Source organism: Seriola dumerili, unplaced genomic scaffold, assembly GCF_002260705.1.
Source record: "Seriola dumerili isolate Sdu_G_001 unplaced genomic scaffold, Sdu_1.0 BDQW01000068.1, whole genome shotgun sequence".
NCBI lineage: Eukaryota > Metazoa > Chordata > Actinopteri > Carangiformes > Carangidae > Seriola > Seriola dumerili.
Genome location: NW_019174323.1, coordinates 6,456,941 through 6,479,704, shown reverse-complemented (window position 1 = coordinate 6,479,704; position 22,764 = coordinate 6,456,941). Strand labels below are relative to the sequence as shown.

Sequence of the window (22,764 nt, the reverse complement as noted above, 5' to 3'; positions counted from 1 at the left end):
CCTCTGCTGCTTTCTTGCTTTACCAAAAATCTAACTCTTTTTATCTGCAGTTCATGGCCACTGAATGTGTGTTTTGTTTGGATTTGATTTTCTTTGAGTTTCTTTCAGTTAGTGGTATTTTGCGTGTTGGATTCAGCTGTTAGTCTGTCATCAAAGTAGGTCAGTGTGTTGCGTGATTTGTTTTCTTCTCTCCAATGTTGAGTGTCCCTACCCCTTTAAAATGTGTTTCAAATAATTCAACGCCAGAAGATGACACTGGTCTGCGGTTGTGAGGTGGATTGGTTGTTCTGGTTTGCCTGCAAGTTGTTCCAGTGGAAAAAGTGGCAGCATCTCTAGCTCTCTCTCTCTCTCTCTCTCTCTCTCCAACTCTCTGAGAAAACGTCTCTTTCTCTCTGCAGGACTGGGGCAGAGCTGGAGATGTGGCAGCCTTAGGTGTGTGTTGGCACGTGCCTAGTACGGAGGAGGAGAATTTTGTTTTCCAGCTGTTGTCCCGCCTCCTGCAGCCCGAGCTGGAGCGAATCAAGGGCCACGTCTCTGGAGATCAGCCAATGAGCAGGTGTGCTGTCTTTTTCTCGGTTTTCCATTTTTAGATGTAATCAGGCACGCACACAAATAAAACAAAGAAAACCCCAGCCTGTCAGGTCTGATTAATGAGATTTGTCTGCATCCAAAAAAAATGAAACCTGAAGTCTAACATCTGTTTTTAATATCTGTCCTAACGCTTTAGCTGAAGCCTCATCAGGGGACAGGGAAAAGTTTAATTTAGCACCATTAAAGACTTGCTAGTTAATTCATAACACACACAAACACACACACACACACACACACTGCTATGAAGGGACTGTAATGTGTGACCTCTTTCACAGGGAGGAGCTGTTGCAGAGTCTTGCTATTGTGCAGCACTGCCTTCTTGGAGCGGGAAGCATGCTGCCCCCTCTGGATGGACCACACGTATCTGACCTGTGAGACCCGCAGTTACACACACACACACACACACACACACACACACACATACACACACACTATACACTGTATATAAAAACACACTTCTTTTTTTTTGCTTCTTCTCAGGGTGCCCTCCATGGTGGATCTAGGCGAGATCAAGCTGCATATAGGTGTTGAATACAGTAAGAAAACACAAGCAGCCAGACACACACACATAAGTAGTCGCTCTCCCAGCAGTTTCAGTGGGAGATAAGGCCGCTCGCTCATCCTGTATTCTGTGTCCATACGGGACATCTGTGTGTTTCCTCCCCTCCAGATGATTCACAGGAGAACTACAGAGAGTCCATCTGCCAAACCATGAGACTGCTGCTACGTGAGTGAAGATTTTAACTCCCCTAGACTCCAGCTCTTAACTCACTCACTGCGTTTGGAATGTGATTGGATTGCACAATTAATCTGTCTACCACTTTCCCCACATCCAGATCACATCTTGGAGCACTCTGAGGATGACACAAAGTCACTGTTTGTCATCATTAAGGTGTCCAGGCCTTGTTGTTTTTTATTTTTATTATTCATGTATTAAATGTTATTATTCTACGCTGTGGTAGGGCCGCGAAGGTCTCACAGCGCCCTTTCTCTGACTGTCTTGACAACAGATCATTTGTGACCTCATGTTTTTCCGAGGCACTCACAAGAAGGAGTTTGACTCACGCTGGAAAAGCTTCACTCTTGTCAAGAAGTCTATGGAAAACAGGGTGAGCTGGGAAAAAAAAAATGCACAAGGCTGCTGATTGTTGTCACTTGTCAATGAGTCACTTGTAGAGAGATTTTTAAGTATGTCGCCTCTTTTCTCCTGCAGCTTCATGGGAAAAAGCAGCACATTAGAGCACTGCTGATTGACCGGGTTTTACTCCAGCATGAGGTTAGTTTAACAGCACACACACCTTGTGCATGGTCACAGATGTGGCTATAATCACATGCGCGTAATATAAAACTCATCCTGTCACTCTCAGTCAGAAGCTGCTGTTTTCGTAATATTAAAAACTGTATTTCCGTTTGAATAGATGAGGAAGCTGGTGGTCGAGGGCAGTGAATATAAAGTGGTTCATCAGGAGCTGCTCTGCGACCTGCTGCTGCTTTCTACCAGCACTTACAGCCAGGTAAAAACTGACAAAACACACATTAATCAATTCATTCATTTGTTTTAATGAGAAAAATACAATCAGAACATCTGCTGGTTCCCATTTTCCTGATGTCCCGATGGCATTAACATAAATATCTCATGTGAAATAGAAATTAATTGAGAGTGCATGTGTGTGTGTATGTATGTGTGTGTCCTTGCAGGTCCGTAGCAGGGCCCAGAATGTGCTGACAATCGCACTGGGGACCTATAGCTTCTCCTACAGAGACTTAATTCCCCGAATCCTACAACTGCTCTCACCACAACACACCACCGGCACACAGCAGCAGTTCAAGGTACCATACTGGCCACTGTCCGTGGTGCTGAAACTTGAAGACAGTCCAAAACTGTGTGCCCTGGTTCCCTGTGGCCTTCGGTGCTGAAGGCAGAGTTTCAGGCCTTGCTCTGTCCTACATTGTTGCCCTTTTCTCACTTTACATTCCTGTTGGTAGCCTGAGGTCTGCAGACCAGTGACTTTCCCTAGGGCTAGACAAGACACAGACAGTTGATAGGGTCAGGGAACTTATATTTACTTATATTTAATCCCTTGAAATCCTTGAGGGTGCTACTAGCCAGGAGCAAAGTCCATAGAATTCACACATTACAGGAGCACCAACAAAACACATGTTTGCAGGAGGAAAAATCTGTGAGTGCTCTCCTGATGTGTGAATGTGTGAATCCTGTGGTTCTTGTCTCATACAATATGACACCAATACTTCATTCTAATGGTGGCTGTTTGGTTGCTTACATAACTGTCAAAGCCACACACACACACACGAGATGTATGATTTACTGTTTACAGTAAATACAGATGTGGTTTCAAAACAGGATGACCTTTAAACTGGGATAAGTATCATTATACGGACTCTGTGGTTGATGAAAATTTTTTTTAGAGTATAAGGTTAATGGTGAACGTTCATGTAACTTCCATTTATCTGCAACTGGATTAATATGATGCCAGTGCAGCTACGGAGAACAGTGAGGTTTATGCCTGGTTTCTAGGTTTCTATTATTCACATCCTGCTGTGGCATTTTAATGGTGCTGTTCAAGTGAAATATTTCAATGATGACAGCCTGAACACAAATACCAAACACATTAATGCGAAGCAGTCATGACATTTCCTGACTTTATGAATTACAAGGATTTCCTGAATGCAGGTTGTTTGTCATTTCCTTTAAATTCAGACAATAGCCCAGATTTCTGTTGTTCTGGAACTTCTTTCAATGCTCACACCACCATCATCGTCTTCTGATTTCATTACAATAACATGGTCTTTCATATGTCTGTGTCTGTGTGTGCTCAGGGTGCTCTGTACTGCCTGCTGGGCGTACAGAGTGGTGTTTGTCTGGCCAGTGCGAGGGACTGGGACTGTGTCGGAGAGGTGTGGCCTGCTCTGGTCCGCTGTGGCCTGTCGCCCTCGATGACGCTGGAGAAGCCGTCCATCGGCAGACTGCTCGACGAAGTCACTGACAGGATCCATCGCCAGCATGACACCATCGGGATCTATTTTACAGTGAGTAACGTGTCCATTAACAAGTCAATACACTGCCCTCAAATGATCCTTTTTTTTTTTTTAATTGCATACTGCTCCCCTTTGTCCACTTCCACTTGTAGGTCTCTGAGAGTTGTGTAGAGACAGCCTATCAAATTGCACAGTCTGAAAATCCCACGCCTTGCTTAGAGGCGCCGACCACAGAGGAGCTGAAAGAAGGGCTACAGCGTCAGCGAATCAAAAACGTGGTTGCTGCAAGGTAGGGATATAAAGTAGATTATTAATAGCTGTTATAACTCGCTCACTCATTCAGTTTCAATAACACTTTTAGCTTTTCTCAAGGTTACATAAGAGCAAGAGACCATCTTTACATTTATTGATTTTTTTTTTACTATTTTATTATTATTACTACTTTTACACTACTAGTACATTAGCAGTACTATTGACTAATGCTTGTTTTTCTTTTTACAGGAAATATGAGAAACTGGTCAATGACCTGTTGGATTGCCTTGAAGACAGAGACCTGTGGGTTTTCTCTCCACCTCTATATGTATTATATGTATATGCACTTATTATGCAAATGTGTATAAACATGTTGCATTTGGACGAATGACGTTATTTCATACAGTTTGTATTCTGTTCTTCAAGAGGGCATTATGGACATAACCACAACCCGTGGCAGTTGCAAAAAAACTTTCCTTCTCCCAAAGCGTCTAGCCAGTGATGTCAGCCTGTATATTTTAAAATAATATGAAGTCATATTTAAATAGAAGCTGAAAGAAAACAGTGACTTGTGGCAGAGACTCACCACAAATGTCTATTTAAAAGATACACAGATGACAAATGTATGTACTGTCATTTCTACCACAGTAAAAACACCTCTCAGCCACTTCTTGTTTTATCACCAACATTATCCTGATATTCCTAATGTGCAGGTGTGTTTGCTTGTATTAAAGGCCCTGGAAGTTCGAGCACATGGCCACAGACCTGTTGTCTCTCCTGCTGAGAGATGATCACCCGCTGCCCCCGGACGCCGTCCTCTACTTCACACAGAGCCTCATACACGACTCCATCAGCATACGCAAGGTCTCTGTCCTGTGTGTCTGTCCGAGTTTGTGTTTGTGTAAATAAAAGCTGAACAGTGGGTCCCAGTTTCATACTACATACCAATCTTTATAGTGCACTGTTTTTACAGTTAGCATACAACATGGAATGTTACAATACACGCACCTTTGGGTGTCAATCAAAAAGTGACATTAGATTGTCACTTCCAATTAAACTCCACAAAGAGAAAGCTAAATGTCCTTTTAAAGACTTTTTTTTTCATTCACCATCTTTCCGACATTTTAATTTAATTTTATTGAAATTGTTTGCAGCTGTGATAAGAGCCTCCATGTCCATTGTATGGAATGTTATATCATTCATTCAGTCTTAGTTATGTAAGCTTGTATATTTAGGTTTCCTGCCTGCAAACTCTGTTGCAGGTTTCATTCAGTTCCAGACTTACTGTCAACAAGCTGTGAGGCAAAAAAAAAAAAAACTGCACACACAGACTTTTGACAGGTTTCCTGCACAGTCAACTTTTGTAAGTAGAGCTTTGTGAAAGAATCACATGGTCTGTAAGAAGAGAGAGAGAGAGCCAATCAGCAGCTGTGGAGCTGCAACAGGCAGCACAATTTGTGCATTTTATTGTGGGACAATAGTATCCATCAACAGCACGCTCAACAATCAAGCGTTTTTTAGCATGCATACCCACTTAATTTTTTTCTCTTTTATAGAGTGAATGCATAGTCAACACCTGCATGGAATTAGTGTGTTGTGCTAATTTGGGACACAGCTGGGGTTTTAAATTGTCATTCATCCAGTTGCAAGTATGGAGTTGAGCAAAATGTCACCTTCTCTGGGAATGAGGTGCAAAATAAAAGCATAGCATGGATAACACAGCAGTACATTGACATCGATTGTTCAAAGGGACCTGTGTAAAAACGGCAAGTGCACGTAGCTAAAAAGCTACGAGCAGTATGAGGAGTCACAGCAGGAGTGTATTATAGTAAAAAAAGATCAGCAGCAACCAGAGAATAAAGTAAGACTGAGACTTACCAGTGTATCTTCCAGCCCACTACCAAGATTAGGACAAAGGTACAGACAGCACTGTTAATACTTGCAGCACTTTTTGACTGGATCCAGAGCAGCCACTGTGTTTATGTGGGGCTCCAATTAAAGTGTGCTACTTGTAGGTCTGGATTTAATTGTAGTTCGGGGTCACTGTGTGGCATCACCTCTGGGATCTGTACCAACAGTTAAGAAAATGGCCAACTTCCCTCCTGATATGTGGCTTTACTCCTGTGTATATATGTCCTTTCTCTCTCTCTTGAAGGTGGCGATCTCAGCAATGGCCGGGATCCTGAGACAGCTGAAACGACCAAGGAAGAAAGTGGCGGTGAAGCCTTCAGATATTAGTCAGTATACACACACACAAACACACAATGAATTTCACAATCATATCTGCAGCTGTTACTTGTAGTTCTTGTTTAATGTGTAGGAAAAAGCAGTTATATAAGTCAAATAAATGTATAGATAATACATCATGATGTACAGACTAATTTTATAGTAATTTCCCAGTGAGTAAACAATCTGACCAGAACATATATTTGCTTTCCATTAGAAAATAAATAGCTTAAAATTTGAAAACTCACACATTCACTTACTGATAAGACATTACATGCTGATCTGTGTGTCTTAAGGAGTTTTCATGTATTTGTGTGTTGTGTTTTCAGGTGGTATAGAGGATCCAGAGGATCTGTGCATAGGGGATCGCGAGGGGAATCGCTGGCTGCAGTATGACAGCAACAACCTACCTCTCACCGAGGAACAGTGGGACTCTCAGCACTATGTGGAAAAAACACACTGGGGCTACTACTCATGGCCGGGGTAAAGGGAGTGACTGAGTGTTTAGGTGGTGGATTAAGAAAGTGGAAGGCTGATTAACTGCCTGGTTGGATGGAGCTAAAGAGCTGATTGACTTAACTGTCTGCTTGATTTGATACTTGGCTTTGTGGCTAACTTTACGTCAGACTAACTGCTGGATGTGCCGCTCTGAGTGGCAGGATGACTAGCAGGATGTTGAACGGACTTCCTGTCACAGCTCGGCCTAGATAAGGCAAACTGAACGACTTACCGCCTGGCCTAGATATAAGCATTGATGTATAGGTACAGGGGCTGTCTGCCTGTATGCGGATGGCTTGCTGACTAACTGACTTTTTAATCATTCATTTATCCTTGCTGCTCATTTGAAGACAGTATGTGTCTATCCGTATTTTTTTCTGTGTTGTTATCTATAAATCATAGCAGCCTTTTCTTCGTCTCCCGCCTCTTTTAGAGAAATGATGATCAATGCAGTTTCTGAAAAGCCAAAAGATGACCTGCCGTATGAGGAGATGAGTGAGGTGCAAGCTCAAACCACACACAAAGTCTCTCACTGATGCCGCACTGTTACTATTATTACATTTGGTGTGTGTTCGTGTGTCACTCAGGGTGAAAAGATCATCTTTGAATATTTCTCGGACCCGGAGTTTATTGACCAGCTTATAGAGTTCCTCTCTCTGGAGGATCGAAAAGGAAAAGACAGCTTCAACCCCCGTCGCTTCTGTCTCTTCAAGGTACAATTTAAATTTTCATTTTAAATCGATCTGACAAACCTTTTACAAAGAAGTGACACAGCATACCACCGCTACCCAAGGCTGATTTGAACGTCGCAGAGCTGGAATTTGTGTCATCAACCGCTGTGATTCATTGTTCTCCGTCAGTCAGCTGACAGTTCACTTGTGTCAAACAAATGACTGTAATCTGTCTTTCTTTGGTTGGAAAAAAAAAAAGAAAAGATCTTAGTTTTTCCACATCGAACCAACATTCACGCTCACGCTTGATTGACAGGGGCTGTTTCGTAACTATGGCGACGTGTTCCTGCCGTTACTATGGCCTCACCTAGAACAGCTCGCCAGTGACCCCCATGAGAGCTCCCAGCGCTGTGTGTGTGAGATTACTGCAGGACTAATCAGAGGCAGCAAACTCTGGAGTTTCAGCAAGGTGCTGGAGATACACACACAAACACACACACACACACACACACACACACAGCGACAAAAATACACACTGCACTACTTTTTGATAAGAAAAGTCAATATTAATAAAAACTTTCATTATTGTGTGTGTGTGTGCTCAGGTGGACAGGTTATGGCAGCTTTTGTGTCCTTTGATCAGAACGGCATTAACCAACATCACAGTGGAAACCTACACAGACTGGGGCACCTGCATCGCTACTGCCTGTGTGAGTCTCTCACATGCATACAAATACTCCGTATGCAATACAGCTCAGCGCTCATTAAAGAAACCTGGGAATTGATCTGTTTATTTTTCCATATAAAAAGTGGTGAAAATCAGATTAAGAAGATTAAAAATCTATGAAACAAACATTTGGGTGAGAATTGGATTTTGAAAACACCATTTGCAGCACAAACACTCTTTAGTTTAACAATTTGTTGTGATTTTTAGCCAAGTAGTGGCATGGATGGCAATGTTGGTTGGTTCACCACTGTGGTCCAGACTAAAATATCCCAATAACTAAGGGACTGCCATGAAATTATGTCCAAACAGTCATGGTCCTCAGAGGGTAAATCCTAATGACTCTGGGAATCCCCTGACCTTTCCTTTAGCACCATCATGAGGGTGACATTTGTCATTTTGAGTGAAAAATCTCAAAAACTATTTTTTTTTAAAAGTGAGCCATTCACTTTTCATCTAGCGCCATCATCAGGTACAAAATTTGAATTTGTTCATTTTGTTAATGACCAAAATACTTACAAAACTAATGATGTTTCTATCAGCATCAGTCGTACTTAATTAGAAAATGTTAGAATGCTAACATGCTAAAATTAAAATGGTTACAATGGAATGCATTAGCATTTAGCGAAACGCAGCACTTTGCCTAACAACAGCCTTTACAGAGCTTCTAGCATAGCCGTTTAGCATTAACTCAACTGCATCTAATTTCAGCAAGACTCATAACTTGGGACATAAAACTTGAATATCAGTTTTGATTGATTTGCTCCTTTAAAAAAAAATCAATGTCTAGCTTTATCTGGGAAAATACTCAAAATGTACAAATAATTATGATCATAAAATACAAAAACCACCTACAGTTTTGAACCAGGAACTACTTTCTCTGTTTCCATTGGAACTAAAAGTATGGGAATCTGTGTATACAGTACCACAGTGTGTGAATACAACCTGAAGTAATAGTTCCAAAAATAAGCCTATTGTGTATTTGCTGCCATCCAATAGGAGGGCCGGGACCCCAGGAAGCTCCACTGGCTGTTGGAGCTGCTGATGGAGAGCCCCCTCAGTGGAGAGGGCGGATCATTCCGGGACGCCAGGTATGTGTGTTTGTGCGTGTGTCCGTGTGCATGAATAACTGTGCAAACAGGGTCTGTGTTTATGTCATCAACAGTATTTCAGAGGTTTCTGATTTCAGGCTGCTGACGTATGTTGAGCTGAAGTGCCGCAATAACACAGCGACCCGCCCCCCCCCCCCATCCTCATCCTCCTCCTCTCTCTTTTTCTCTGTCAGTTTGCTGTATGTGCTTCAGGGAGGTCTGGCCCAGCAGCAGTGGAGAGTTTCTGAACTGCTGCACAGGCTGCTGGCTTACCTGGAGCCCAAACTCACCCAGGTGTATAAGAATGTCAGGGAGCGCATTGGCAGGTACTAAATTAACTTGGTGTTATCTCTTCTGGATTATATAATCATGGTTAAATAGGTTAATCTAATTATCTTGTGTGTACTGTTTGGGCTGTTCAATTTTAAGCCGCTTTATTTGTCTGCATGTGTGTCTCAGCTGCTCCTATTGTGTGTTTGTGACACTATTCCTTGACTTTGTTTCTTTTCCATTCTGTTTCCCCTCCATCCTCCTTCTGCCTCTCCTCCCTTACCCCCTCTCCTCCACTCTTTCTCTCTCTCTGTCTCTCTCTCTCTCTTTCTCTCTCTCTCTCGCTCTCTCTCCAGTGTCCTGACCTATATCTTCATGATAGACGTGGCCCTGCCCCACACCCAGCCCACCTTCTCCCCCCACGTGGCAGAGTTCGTCACTCGGGTCCTAGAGCGGCTCAAGCCCCTCACATCGGAGCCAGAGATCCACAACCACGTCCACGAGGAGAACACCCAGGAGACGGACGAGCGCACCCAGGCTGTCAAACTGCTCAAGACGGGTCAGAATGTGGATGCAAGCATGTAGACTGTGTGGTGGATGGACATGGTGTAGGATGAGGATAGACAGTGACTGTGGGAAAAAAGAAAAAAAATATATAATATATATATAATATATATATATATATATACAAGGACAACTTGTTCTCTTGATGAAATAGACAGACACACTGAAGCCAGATGAAACAAACTAAAATTGGCTCCTTATTGATTTCACCCCTCAGATCTGTAGGTGTAGATGAAAGGGTATTTCAAGGGTTTGCGTTCAAGCCTTTCAAAACTAAGTAAGGGAAAGGTGTCCAATTCAATATTTTGGAGGTGGTCTAGAGTATTAACATTTGTACAGGTCACATAGTGCAGTAATTTTTACTAGATTTTATTATTGATTTTTTTTCCCTCTTAGTTACAGGCCAGTCTCCAGTAGGAGTTAAATAAATTGTGTTTTTCAGCATTCTTTCTTTTTTTTCAAATATTCAATTAAAGGGTCAGTTCTCCCAAATTACAAAAACTATTTTTTTTATATCACTTGCCTCCAGTGGTATGTTGCCATGCACATAGTTTTTATTTTATTTGACCAGGAATGATGGGGACTAGGAGGTGGATTTTTATTGTCGGTGCTCACAGCGTTGAAAAATTTGATTTATAGCAACATCTCTTTAAAAGTGCTGGAAGAAACCTCAAACATGGTAACCTAAAAGCCATGAAACCAAAATTATCTGCATGGCCAAATAGCACTGGAGGTATGTAAGTAAAGCCATAGTAATTACTGAGGACACACTTTAGGGAATTTGGTGGTTTTTGTAACCTGCTGGGACTCAAAAACAAAAGAAAACTAATCAAAAATACCACCAAAGTCCATTTGAATTTGACCACTTTCAGCTTAATGAGAAATAAAGTGTTCAATATTTTCCACCAGATTTTTATGTCTAGCAGTGAGGAGGAGGCTTTGAAACTGTGTTTAGACCTTCATGCAGGAAAATAAAATTTACAAAAAATGTAGCTGAAAGTGAACTGAAAAACTATGAAAACATTATTACATTGACCAAGCAGTAGGTGTGTCTCTTAAGGGCAGAGAATGATTTGAAACTAAAAATCATGTTTGAGGCAGATATTTCATTTTAGATCCAGACTTTCTTATTTAATGTTTATTCACTCCTGTTCAGGTTGTTGGATTCCTGTTTGCCAGTGATGGAATTTAGATCTCATCTCTTGTCTTAACATTTTTGCGCATTGTTGCTCTTTCAGTTTCTGTTATTATTACTCTCATCTCCTTGATACAGATTAATATCTGGCTATGAAATTATCCAAATCATTAGATACTAAATCATGATAGATTATGTTTTATTACCAGAGCAATGCAGGAAGGTCACAGCGCCAAGTCTGTTGTTTTTATTATTTGGCAGCAATCCAAAATCTCCTCTGTGTGTGCATGTGTGTGTGTGTGTGTGTCCCATTTGCAGTGTTGAAATGGTTGATGGCGAGCGCAGGGCGAACTTTTACCACTCCTGTTCAGCAGCAACTACAGCTCCTGCCTCTGCTCTTCAAGGTAACAACACACACATATGCAGTATACACACACACATGCACACACACACACACACACACACACACACACACACACACACACACACACACACAGGTCCCAGCACAGCATTATTACCCACTCAATCTTACTTGCCCATTAAACTCAATTTCTCTCTTCATTTACTCAAAGTGCGTAGCTGTGTGTCTTCCTACCTCTCTCCATCTCGCTCACTGTTTCTCTCTCCCTGCAGATTGCCCCGGTGGAGATTGATGAGAGCTATGATGAGATGAAGCAGGATGCGCGCACGTGTCTCTCTCTCATGTCCCAGGGCCTGCTGTATCCTGAGCACATCCCTCTGGTTCTGGCAGCGCTGGAAGAGGTAATATGCGCGCACACACACACACACACACACACACACACACACACACACACACACACACATACACTGGCCCACCTGCCTGCTGTCAGTGTTGCGAGCCTAATGCTGCCCAAGGTGTTGTTAGACTAAAAACAACCTGTGCTATTTTAATTTGCTTACTTTCAGATGCTTACAGTGTTTCCACTGTGAGTTTTGTATGTGAGCATCACCCCTGTGGAGAAATGTCTCTTCTCAAATCTGATCATCTGGGCTTCATTTTCATATTTGATGGTAGCCGGGATGAAAAAGCGTTGTAACATTTTTTGGTCTCACCTTGACACCCAAACCTAAATGTTTTTATCTTGGGAACAAGATATCATGTTGTGCGCAAGTTATTTAAAGGAATTGGTTGACGTTTTGGGAAATGTGCTCGCTCGCTTTCTTGCTGAGAGTTGAATAAGAATATCACATCTGAATGCTAAACATGAAGCCGCAGCCAAGAGACAGGTAGTTTATCTTAGCATGAAGACCAGAAGCACAGGGAAACAGCCAGCCTTGCTCTGAGGGTATAAAAAGGTTTGATTTTGGGTGTGCACATGTTTGGGACAGCTGACTACAGTAGCACTTTTAATGCGTCTATAACCCCCAGTATCTCTCTGGTGACTGCTTGTTGGGCAGGCATTCAGCCAAATGATTTTTTCGTGAGAAGCCGTCAATCCACTCATCAATACACACCGAGTTGCTAGATTAATATGGTGCTTTTTAGAAATCCTGTCTTCTGTGAAGTCAGTGCCATCTGTGTGCTAGAGCACTTGGGGTCCCATACAGCTTAGTGAATATGAGTCCTAATTCTTTTTCTTTACATTTGATATCATGTTCTTTGCACTATATAAATATCCATCTACACATATGCATCTTCCCCGGATGATGTACTGTGACTGATCATGGATGGAGTCAGTGATGAGGTCAAAATCAGCATAGCTTGTCCAATTTGTCTATTAAAATATGTCCCTGTTTTTAGCCTCCTATTGGGATGGCTATAAAGTTGGTGAATCAGTTGGTCCACCACTTTGGTCCAGACTGAAACATCTCCATAACTATTGAATGGTTGAACATGAAATTTTGTACAGACATTCAGGAGATGAAGCTTATGAGTTGGGTAATCTCCGACTTTTCCTCTAGCGTCACCAGTCGGTTGAAATTTTCAGCTTTTAGTGAAATATCTCAACAACAAGTGGTGACCCCCCTGACTTTTCAGTTTGTCCAGTAATTTGTTTTTATGACCAAATACCTGCAAAAACCAATGACAATTCCCTCATTCTCATCCATTACTGTGTTCAGTGCTAATTAGCAAATGTTAGCGTGCGATGCCAGCACACTAAGCTATCATGGTGAACAATATGAACATTATTCCCCGGATCAAAATGTTAGCTTTGTCATCGTGAGCATGTTAGCATGTTTATGTTAGCATTTAGCCCACTGCTATGTGAGCCGCTAACATGGCTGAAGGCTGTTAGTCTTGTTATAGCTGAAAGATTTTCAGTGTATGACAGGCAAAATTATCTTATTCTCACAAGACAATAACTTGTGAATCTTACAACATTACTCATGTCCACAATATAGTATTTTGTTTGTGCAGGATACATAAAAACATCTTTTTTTGGGACTTAAGGGGCTCTGTACAAACCCCAGCCCAACCTCACTCCTCATTCTCTCTCCCCGCTCTGTAGATGGCAGGCAGCAGATCATGGCATGCACGCTACTCAGTCCTGACCTACCTCCAGATCATGGTTTTCTACAACTTGTTTACCCTGCTCAGCGTGCCTGCTGAGGTGTTACGCATCCGAAAGCTGGTGATGCAGCTGTTGCTTGATGAACAGCTCGAGGTAATGTATGCACAAAAAGGCAGCACAAACTGGTTTAATACAGCCATCGCTGCTCTGTAAGGTATAAGTGTCAGGGGATTATAAATGGCCACTTATTGTCCCCTAGTCTCTCCTTACTAAATCTTAATCCCTCTTTTCTATTCACAGTTATTGCTTAAAAATAACCCCATTACCTCAGTGCTCATTTGTTTTGACTGTTGATATTGGCGAACTGTTGCTATGTTCATTTATTATTAATATGTGTTTATTGAATTCAATAAAATCAACTTTACTACTTCTGTGCAGATCCCCTCTAATACGTCATCTTTTGTCCAATCCATGTCTCACTTGTGTCTGTGCTTTTAAAACCGTCTTCAATCTGTCTTTTTCCATTGATCTGGATGTACAGGTGAAAATCAATAAGCACTAGGCTTCAAGCGAGATGTCTAAATTACAAAAGCAGTTGCTGTGCTTAATATTTTGTAAACTGTGTAAGTGTACAGCTGGTGAATGTGTTGTCTTTGTATTATTGTCTGTTTCAATGCATCAGCCGTCACTCAGTGCTTATTCATAATTTAAGCAAAGTGATGCAGGAAGGCAGTGATGTTCTGCAAGTGAATTTTACCTCAGCTCAACTCAGCATCTATCCCTCCCCCTCCTCCTCCTCCTCCTCCTCCTCCTCCTCCTCCTCCTCCTCGTCTGCTCATCTCTGTCCCATGTACCTCGCTTTTCCCCGATCTCCTTGCACTCACCTCTTTTAATAAATTGTGTACGCGTTTCTCGCCTTAAAAACTGCCCTAAAACTGTCGGTTCTGATCTCCACGGGTCTCTTTTTTTTTTAAAAATTCCGACTCTTTCTCTCTCCTTGCTGTCCCTCCCTCTTCCCCGCCTTCTCTCCTCCTTCTCCCTGTAGGTGAGGGACATGGCAGGCACCACCCTCAGTGGTTTACTGCAGTGCCAGTTCTTCCCTCTGGACTCCAGTCTGCAGACACAGCTCCAGACGCTGAGTCAGACTCGCCTCCCCAAGGCCAGAGGAGAGCTGGCCTCCACAGGTACACACACACACACACACACACACACACACACACACACACACACACACACACACACACACACGCGGAGAGTTAAAATGGCCCTAACCATTTCAAGGTTCACAATTCTCTTGGGATAAGAAAGGGTAATAGGGCAAGTATTACTGTGATTGCCTCAATGTGTGATTGTGACGTGCGTGTAAATGTGTGTGTGTGTGTGAGTGCAGACTTAGTACGGCGCCATGCTGGAGTGCTCGGCCTCAGTGCGTGCATCCTTTCAAGCCCCTACGATGTCCCAGACTGGATGCCTCAGATACTGATGGACCTGAGCGACCATCTCAACGACCCACAGCCTATAGAGGTACATACACACACACACACACACACACACATACACACACACACACACACACACACACACACACACACACACATTAGTACACACACAGGTGCAAACACTCATATACAAACATCTAGCTCGACACAGTGTGAGCTGAAAGAATATAATTTCATTGTCCAATTGAGGAGAAAATTGTGTCTTTGGCTTTACTTCAGGCATGAAGAAGACATACAATGTAATCCGTAGTGCAGAGTTTGAATAATACATTACAGTGATGGGGAGCCAATGATGATGATAATTTAGAGCTTCTCCTGTTGCAAAGTGAAAGAGATGAGAAAGAGAATACAATGGAATACAGTTAAAAAAAAATACATTTGCAAGTAGATGAATTAGCTTCTGTTGCAAAGACTCCTGGAAAAAATAGTTGAACAAATTCTTTATAGAAATGGCTGAATAATAAATGACACTAACTGATCTGTAGTCTAAATCAGTTTTGCTTGTCAGGCTAGAGGAACCTTGTTGCTTCCCTCCTCAAAATCAAATCTAATTGTTTTGTTTGAAGGCCATAATGTAAAATGAATGTGCCCCATGTTTAAGTCATGACTACATCCTTGATTATAGTGATCATCAGTTTAATTCCCCGTTTTTGTGTCCTTGTTGAACCACACTAACTTTTCACTCCAAACTTGTTCCACTTTAAATAATTTCTCTGCTGTATTTAAATTGTTATATCTGGCATTTTAGCATCAATAAATCATTAGTTTTTAATTAATGTAAACAAACAAGACCACGGCAAAGAAGGATCGTCAGCTGCTGTAGGATTCTACACTGCATTTTATATCGTGGGTCTCCAGATCAGAAAGTGGCAGTAATTTTGTTTTACCGCTTCAAGCAGGAACCGTTTACTTTGCAATATTCAGCCTGTTTCTAGTTCCACTATTAAACTTAAGGGTAGCTCCTATTGAAAGAATAGATAGTGGTTGTTATCAAGCGCTCCTCAAAACAAATGAAGCAAGCGAAAGAACTATCAACATCCTCCTCATTGCAGGAGTTTTACTGCAGAGTTTAATGGAAACGTCCTAATTCTGATAAACAAGTCACTTGTGAATGTACTTTTTCATTCCAAGAGGGATATAGGAATAATTTGTGTTGTAGTTTAGTCCATTCAATGAGCTTTTACTTAAGTTATAAAAAAAAAAAAAGTTTTGAAAATATCTTTTCAAAACCAAAATGAATGACCCATAAAAATATTAAACAGGATCATATGTTGCTCATTTACAGTCGAGAACTAATGATCGCCCTCTGGCTGTTCCGCTCACAGGGAGAACAGATCGCATGAGTTGTGTGATGTGCCTTTGTAAATTGCATTTATACAGTATTTAAGGACTCAACTTTGATTTATGACTCAATAAAACCGTGGAATACAAACCCTGTACAGGTGAATGGCTTTTTAATTTTGATCTGTATGAGTTTTCTAACTTTGTGACAAAAGCCTGGAAAAGAAAGCAAGATGGATTATTTCATTAGTATTTACTCTGATTTCTCCAGTATTATAGAGTAAATGTTTTTGTCAGTGATTTATGAATTTTGTTGGACACAAAGAAGCCTCTGAATAACTTGTTTGTGACAAGTATTTGATTTGGTTTTACTTTTCTTTTCTTTCTTTTTTTTTTTTTTTACTGTTTTGCAATTTACTGACTTGGTAGATGAAAGAATCAGGTGTGTTAAAAATGCAAAGTGTAGTTAAAGTATCAAGAGTAAAAGTGCACATTATACAAAAATATGGCCCTCTAGGAGTGTTGTATAATCATGTAGTTTGATCATTATTAGTGATGCATTAAAGTAGCACTTAAATGTTGTAGTTGGTTGAGGTACAGCTGATCTGAACTACTTGATATACTTCTACTTTTGAGGTTTAAAAACAATGCAACACATTCTTAATTAAGTTTATCTTTCTAAAATCTTAACGTACAAAGTAATTAGTAACTACAGTTGTCAAGTAAATGTAGTGGACTAAAGTACTAGTATCTAAAATTATACCTAGGTACAGGACAGTAGATTGTGCGCTGCATTCTGGATCTGGTTTATATCATTATGTGGTGTCTTGTGAGCCAATGCGAGCTGGGCGTGGTTGTATGAACAGTGTGTCAGTAATTCATTTCTAATGGATGATTATGTTGTTTGTCCCAAGATGACGGTGAAGAAGACCCTGTCGGAGTTCAGGCGTACGCACCACGATAACTGGCAGGAGCATCGGCAGTGCTTCACTGACGATCAGCTGCTGGTGCTCACAGACCTGCTGGTGTCACCCTGTTACTACGCCTAGACAGCCAGCTGCCTTCCCAGGTCCTCTACAGACTGACTGATCAGTACCATAGGGAAATAATTATACCTTTTAACACTGTTGGGAACTCCAGTCCTCTGTGCAGCCTGTTAAAATGATATCTGATAATGTTGCAGCGGCTTAGAGCCCTACCTCTGGAACCTCACGTGCCACTGTTGGCCTTTAGTAAACATAGCAGGAAGGCAGTCCTAGACAATCGGTTTCAAATAGCTAACCTCATTGGTGTGTTTATTTTGTCTCACCAAGCAGCTCCACAGCCCCAAAGGTGGCCACCTTACTTTAGAGATTATGACCATTTAGGTGTAATTTTTGTTGTTGTAGAAAACATTCAGCCAGATACCTCTTTATCTTTTCATATCACAATTTCTGAGTATGTCACTCTACTGTACCTACTTTAAAAGCATTTTTGAACAATACATAAAAAATTGGGCCTGTCCAATTTTTTACTAAATACAAGAAAAACATATATAAAATATGTAGAATTAATATAAAAAATGACATGAATAGCACAAAATACTGCAAACGCTAATGTTATTTCTCCACTTATAATGTAATCCAACATTTATCATACAATGTGATGATGCTTATAACACTATATATAATACTTAATATTCATATAATTATGCAATTGATTGTATATAATATTTATAAACATATATAGTATAAGTAATAAAATATATGCTATAATAACATTATGTCATGTACCTACACAACAAACTGTGTTGTATTATACAATAGCTCAGCACTGAGAATTTACTGTTGTTCCCAGTTAAATAAATTCACTGCATCATTTGTAAAGTGAGATGTATTTCATTCCAGAGAGGAAGAATGAGTTTGGCGTGCTGTATGTTTGGTTCACTTTGGGTTGGGTTCACTGATCATGTAAAACACCTGCAGTTTATCTGCCGACATCCATCTCACATACAGTAACTGTTCACAGCAGATTAGGGTCTGCACAGAGCGGGAGGGCTCAAAAATACAGTAGATGAGATGCTTATTTCTGCAGTGAGTGCCAAACATGTTATGTTGTACAGATGCTGCTACTGACACTGGTAACTGGTGCATGTGTGAGTGTATGTGTATGTGTTTAAGAAGGACAGGATCACGCAGATAGACATGTCACTATTTTTATTCGGCATGTTGATTTTTTTTCAATGACTTGACTTTGATGTGTTCACTGTGCTGAGATGCTGATATGTTCGCTGTGCTGACACGTTTGCTGGCAGAATGAGAAGCAGCTAATAGCTGACGCTGTAACACCAATAGGTCCATATATACTGAGACAAGGTAAGTACAGTCTGGAATAAACAAGGTTCACTTGAGAACTTGACAACATGATTACAGTGGTTTGATGATGAAACCTTCCCTGAAATTTGCTTTTTGTATCAGGAAGAGAGATGGCGGGTATTTACTACAGCTGGATTATCACGTTAATCATGTAATCAAGACCACTAGCCACTGCAGCAAAAGGCCTCAGCTGGATTCAAACCCGGGGCTCATAAGCTTTCTACCAAGTGAGTCACCGGGGCGCCCTTTATAGGACACTTCTGTCTGTGTTATTTTTCTCTGAGCTCTTCTCACTTAGTTGGAAGTGGACGTGGCTCAGTCGGAAAGAGGTGGTGTGGCATACTTTCGTGCGCCAATCAGAGTTTAGCAACACATGAATCAAAATGTGATAACAGTTGTGGGGTTGTTTGCTCATGTTACCAGCATATCTGACCAAGCCACGCCCACACAGCCCTTATGAAGCAGATTAGCTGAGTTTGTGAGTGTTAAACTCTCATAAAGATGTTTTCTGCGCTGTTGCTTATTTTGTCATGAATATTTAATGTTATACAGTAATAATAAATATTTGAAACCAAGCTTTCAGTGGCTTTAACTGTGACAAAACTGCTCTAGAGTAACAAAATACACCTACTGGAACTTTTACATTTCATGCCACTTGGGATAGCAGTGCACACATACTTCACATGATGTTTTTATGTTTTAAAATGCATTAAACAGACCAACTGTATCTGTGAGTTCACATATATTCAGTATATACTACATATTCATTCAAGACATTCCTCTTTTGTGCTGCTGGATATTGTACAATGAGTAAACCTAGAGGTTAATTCAACGTGTTTGTGATCACTCAACATGTAGCTTGGATGCCAGTTACAGTACCTTTATGTATTTGACATTTGTCCTATTTTGAAGCTTATTATTTGCATTGTCATGTGTTGGCATGGGATGAAATGGTGAAATTTCTTTGCAGTGTAACAATAACAAGGATGAAAACAGACTTTGTCGACATATTCTCTGAACCCCACAAACATCCTGATTGGCTCCATGTGTATCTTAAACCCTGAGATTATTTGCCAAATCCAGCCTGGTATCTATCATTGATCAAGACTTATTATTTAATTATTTAATTGCAATCAACCTGTTTGAGTGTTTGAGTGTTTCTGCCCACTTTGTAGTCTTTCTCTCACTAAAGTTTCTAGAGAAAACAGGTGGGCGTCTGAATCCTCAGGCAGAATTGTCCTCACAGCATCAGCGAGCTGAAAGAGGTACTCTGTGTTTTGCCCACTTGGACCGGTAGAGCTGATGATCTGGTTGGCTATCTCCTCCAGAGGGGCGGGGCCGAGGTAGTCTGGATTGTCCTGAGAACCGATATAGAGCAGCGTCTGGTTGGGAGGGGGAGTGAGAGGTGGACGGGGGTGAAAGGTCACCGTGATGACCTGATAACCACCTTTTTCTCGGTAGTCGAGGTAGCTTTTCACTTCCTGCTCCCGGCCCTTCGGCAGCTTATAGGCAATGCCCCAAACGCACCCCTGAAAACAAAGAGTAAAAGCAAAAGAACATTATTTAAGTCATTTAAGTCATTATTTAAGCAAAAATGCCAAAAGTCCACTGGCTCCATCTTCTCAAAGGTGATTATTTATGGGTTTTCTCAGTCTTCAATGATTGTAAAAATGAACATCTTTGAGTTTTGGACTGTTAGATGGAAAAGACAAGCAAACTGGGCTTAAAGAAATAATGATAGTGTTTTTTTTCACTATCAAACAACTAATTGTTTAATTGAGAAAATGATTGGAAGTGTAATTGATAATGAGAATAATTGTCAGTAGCAGCCCTACTTGTAACCAATACTTAATAATAATACTAATACTTAATTCATTTTACTCTACATACGATTAGTCCGGACTGACCATGTATTCAGTATTAATATAATGTAATCTTGAGTTACAGCAACACCTCTGTTTGCACTAACATACTGTTCTGTGGATGTGATCACAGATTGGGACTTGCTTTAGAAAGATGATGAACGGTTATTTCAAGCTCACCAATAACACTTTTAAGATACTCATCAGTCACCTCTAAATTCATGTTTTCTGGACACTTACCATGTTGTCACTACATCACAGGACACACTCTGTATCTCTCTTTATCTTCCCCATCAACTACAACAAATGATCCCTCATCCAAGGTCACACTACACTGCACTGTCCTTTCCCTTGAGTCAGATGTATAAGATGCCACCTTCCTTCTTTCTTAGTTTGCTGGCCTCCACACTGCAAGTCTTCTGTTAATTGTACGCACTAATACAGTAATAAATGACAAGGTGAGTGAATTATGATTCTCAGGTGGTCCTAATCTAATTATTACTGTATAAAAGATGATTTTGTTTGCTTTGCCCCTTAGTATGATCTGTCTTCCAATAACAACATAACCTTCATGGCAACGATGTCAAATTTAATTAATCGTCATCTTAGTGGATGAGGGAAGCTAGGTATTCAAATAAAAAGGTAGATATGTGTATGCATCTTATTAAACATCAAATTAATAACTGATGAAAAACTACTAGCATTCTGCTGAAATGATATATTGATTTATTAGCGGAGAGGAAATTCATCTACAACACTTCTCCAGTGATGACTTGCTGTTTTTCTCTGTTATATATCATTTGTAAGCTGAATATTTAGGGGTTTTGAACTGTTGGTTGGACAAAACAGTACATCTGAAGACATCACCTAGGACTAAGATGGACATTTTATCACTATTTTCTGATATTTTATAGACTTAACGATTCATTAATTAATCAAGAGAATATATCAGATGAATTAATAATGAAAATATTCATTTTTACAATACACTGTATGGTGCCATTAAGTTTAGGAGGGGTATGTCTAACCTCGGGATCCTCCACAAGTGTCACGACCCGGCCAGGCTGTAAAAGACAGAGGAACAGGCGCTTTGAAAAAGAAGCAAAATCACATACAGTACATTACAGCAACCAAGTAGGTCATGCAACAAAAAAGACTATGGGAAGTACAGGAAAGATTATGGGAATGATATAAGATGTGTACTGTAATGTATAACCTGTAATGAATAGTTTAAATTCCCATCATAGTAGTCATAAAATAGCATCATAATGAGCTGCTAATGGCTTGTAGATCTCCATAGCCACATCTTTTCCCTACAGTTACTTTACTTTTAATAGTAGTAGTAGCATTGTTACTATATATTCAGACACTGCATTTGGATGAGTACAGCCAAAGTGTGGTGTTTTTTTTTTTTTACAATGATTTTAACATTGTAATGTCAACAGACTTCAATGTCAAATTTGTGAGTATCTTTCTGTGTTTACACAACTTAACTAAAATTCAGGAATTCACTTATCAGGACTTATCAGTACTAGTGAATTACATGTTTAGAGGAGTTCTTTCATACATGTTTGCCCCTGGTTTCTGCCCTGTGAACGCAACTTTGAGCTCCACATAGTATCAATTTCAGAATAGCAAGATTGCTTCAGGTCCCAAAGCAATAACGTATACTCACCTTACCCGGTACTCCCCGGTGGTCGGTACTGCCCTGCCAAAACCGACGACTGAAGCCTTTTATGTAGCCAATTCTCTTTTCTTCATAGGGAAAGTCCACTTTCCATATCAGAGACCCGTAACCGAAAACCCACATGGTAAAGACGTTGAGCTAACGGTACCGCGACAGCAAAGACGGTTAGAGCTAAGTGGCAACGTTAGTCTGACAGCTAGCTAGCTTACATCGAGAGTCATAACATTGTAATTACGGACAAGTGTACCTGTAACAGAGCAGGTGTTCTTTCACGGTGCTAACACAAGTTCATTACGCTACAGGACTAGATTGATAAGTCATCTGCATTGCGTAAGCACGTTGACTTCCGCTCAACAACTTTCAGTCTAAACGGTTACTGCCGATCACATTGTAAATGTTAAAGATGTAAACTACATAGAGGGGTATTCAGTTATCAATAAAAATGAAATATCACATTTTCCTAGCACATTGTATTCATTGCCATCTACCGTAACGCTGTAGCCATGTCTTTTAGACCTTTCTTCTTTTATTTTGAAGGCAAAACCACAATTCCGGATGTTTTAACTAATTTTATATTTTAAAAGGTTA

At 40.7% G+C, this 22,764-nt stretch overlaps 2 protein-coding genes across 2 annotated transcripts in view; one reads left to right on the top strand and one right to left on the bottom strand.

The window, feature by feature from the left end:
- Positions 1-17,935, top strand: part of LOC111220098 (proteasome activator complex subunit 4B-like) — a 38,981-nt gene extending 21,046 nt beyond the window's left edge. The window contains exons 20-47 of the mRNA XM_022743064.1: positions 399-556; positions 867-962; positions 1,072-1,127; positions 1,262-1,318; positions 1,428-1,483; positions 1,602-1,700; positions 1,805-1,867; positions 2,010-2,105; positions 2,290-2,421; positions 3,430-3,639; positions 3,741-3,877; positions 4,090-4,143; positions 4,575-4,704; positions 5,996-6,077; positions 6,396-6,549; positions 6,998-7,064; positions 7,152-7,277; positions 7,552-7,704; positions 7,841-7,945; positions 8,959-9,050; positions 9,245-9,376; positions 9,677-9,879; positions 11,338-11,423; positions 11,653-11,781; positions 13,491-13,646; positions 14,539-14,677; positions 14,884-15,017; positions 17,188-17,935. Coding sequence (XP_022598785.1) covers positions 399-556; positions 867-962; positions 1,072-1,127; positions 1,262-1,318; positions 1,428-1,483; positions 1,602-1,700; positions 1,805-1,867; positions 2,010-2,105; positions 2,290-2,421; positions 3,430-3,639; positions 3,741-3,877; positions 4,090-4,143; positions 4,575-4,704; positions 5,996-6,077; positions 6,396-6,549; positions 6,998-7,064; positions 7,152-7,277; positions 7,552-7,704; positions 7,841-7,945; positions 8,959-9,050; positions 9,245-9,376; positions 9,677-9,879; positions 11,338-11,423; positions 11,653-11,781; positions 13,491-13,646; positions 14,539-14,677; positions 14,884-15,017; positions 17,188-17,322 — 3,237 coding nt within the window. The 3' untranslated portion in view covers positions 17,323-17,935. The remainder of the gene's footprint in view (positions 1-398; positions 557-866; positions 963-1,071; positions 1,128-1,261; positions 1,319-1,427; positions 1,484-1,601; positions 1,701-1,804; positions 1,868-2,009; positions 2,106-2,289; positions 2,422-3,429; positions 3,640-3,740; positions 3,878-4,089; positions 4,144-4,574; positions 4,705-5,995; positions 6,078-6,395; positions 6,550-6,997; positions 7,065-7,151; positions 7,278-7,551; positions 7,705-7,840; positions 7,946-8,958; positions 9,051-9,244; positions 9,377-9,676; positions 9,880-11,337; positions 11,424-11,652; positions 11,782-13,490; positions 13,647-14,538; positions 14,678-14,883; positions 15,018-17,187) is intronic.
- Positions 17,936-18,471: 536 nt separating this feature from the next.
- chac2 (ChaC cation transport regulator homolog 2) lies at positions 18,472-22,482 on the bottom strand. The gene is made up of 3 exons (XM_022743059.1): positions 22,165-22,482; positions 21,518-21,553; positions 18,472-20,156 (listed from the first exon to the last, which is right to left on the bottom strand). Exons 1-3 carry the CDS (start codon positions 22,297-22,299, stop codon positions 19,761-19,763), a joined length of 567 nt encoding a protein of 188 aa, XP_022598780.1. The 5' UTR covers positions 22,300-22,482; the 3' UTR covers positions 18,472-19,760.
- Positions 22,483-22,764: the final 282 nt, after the last annotated feature.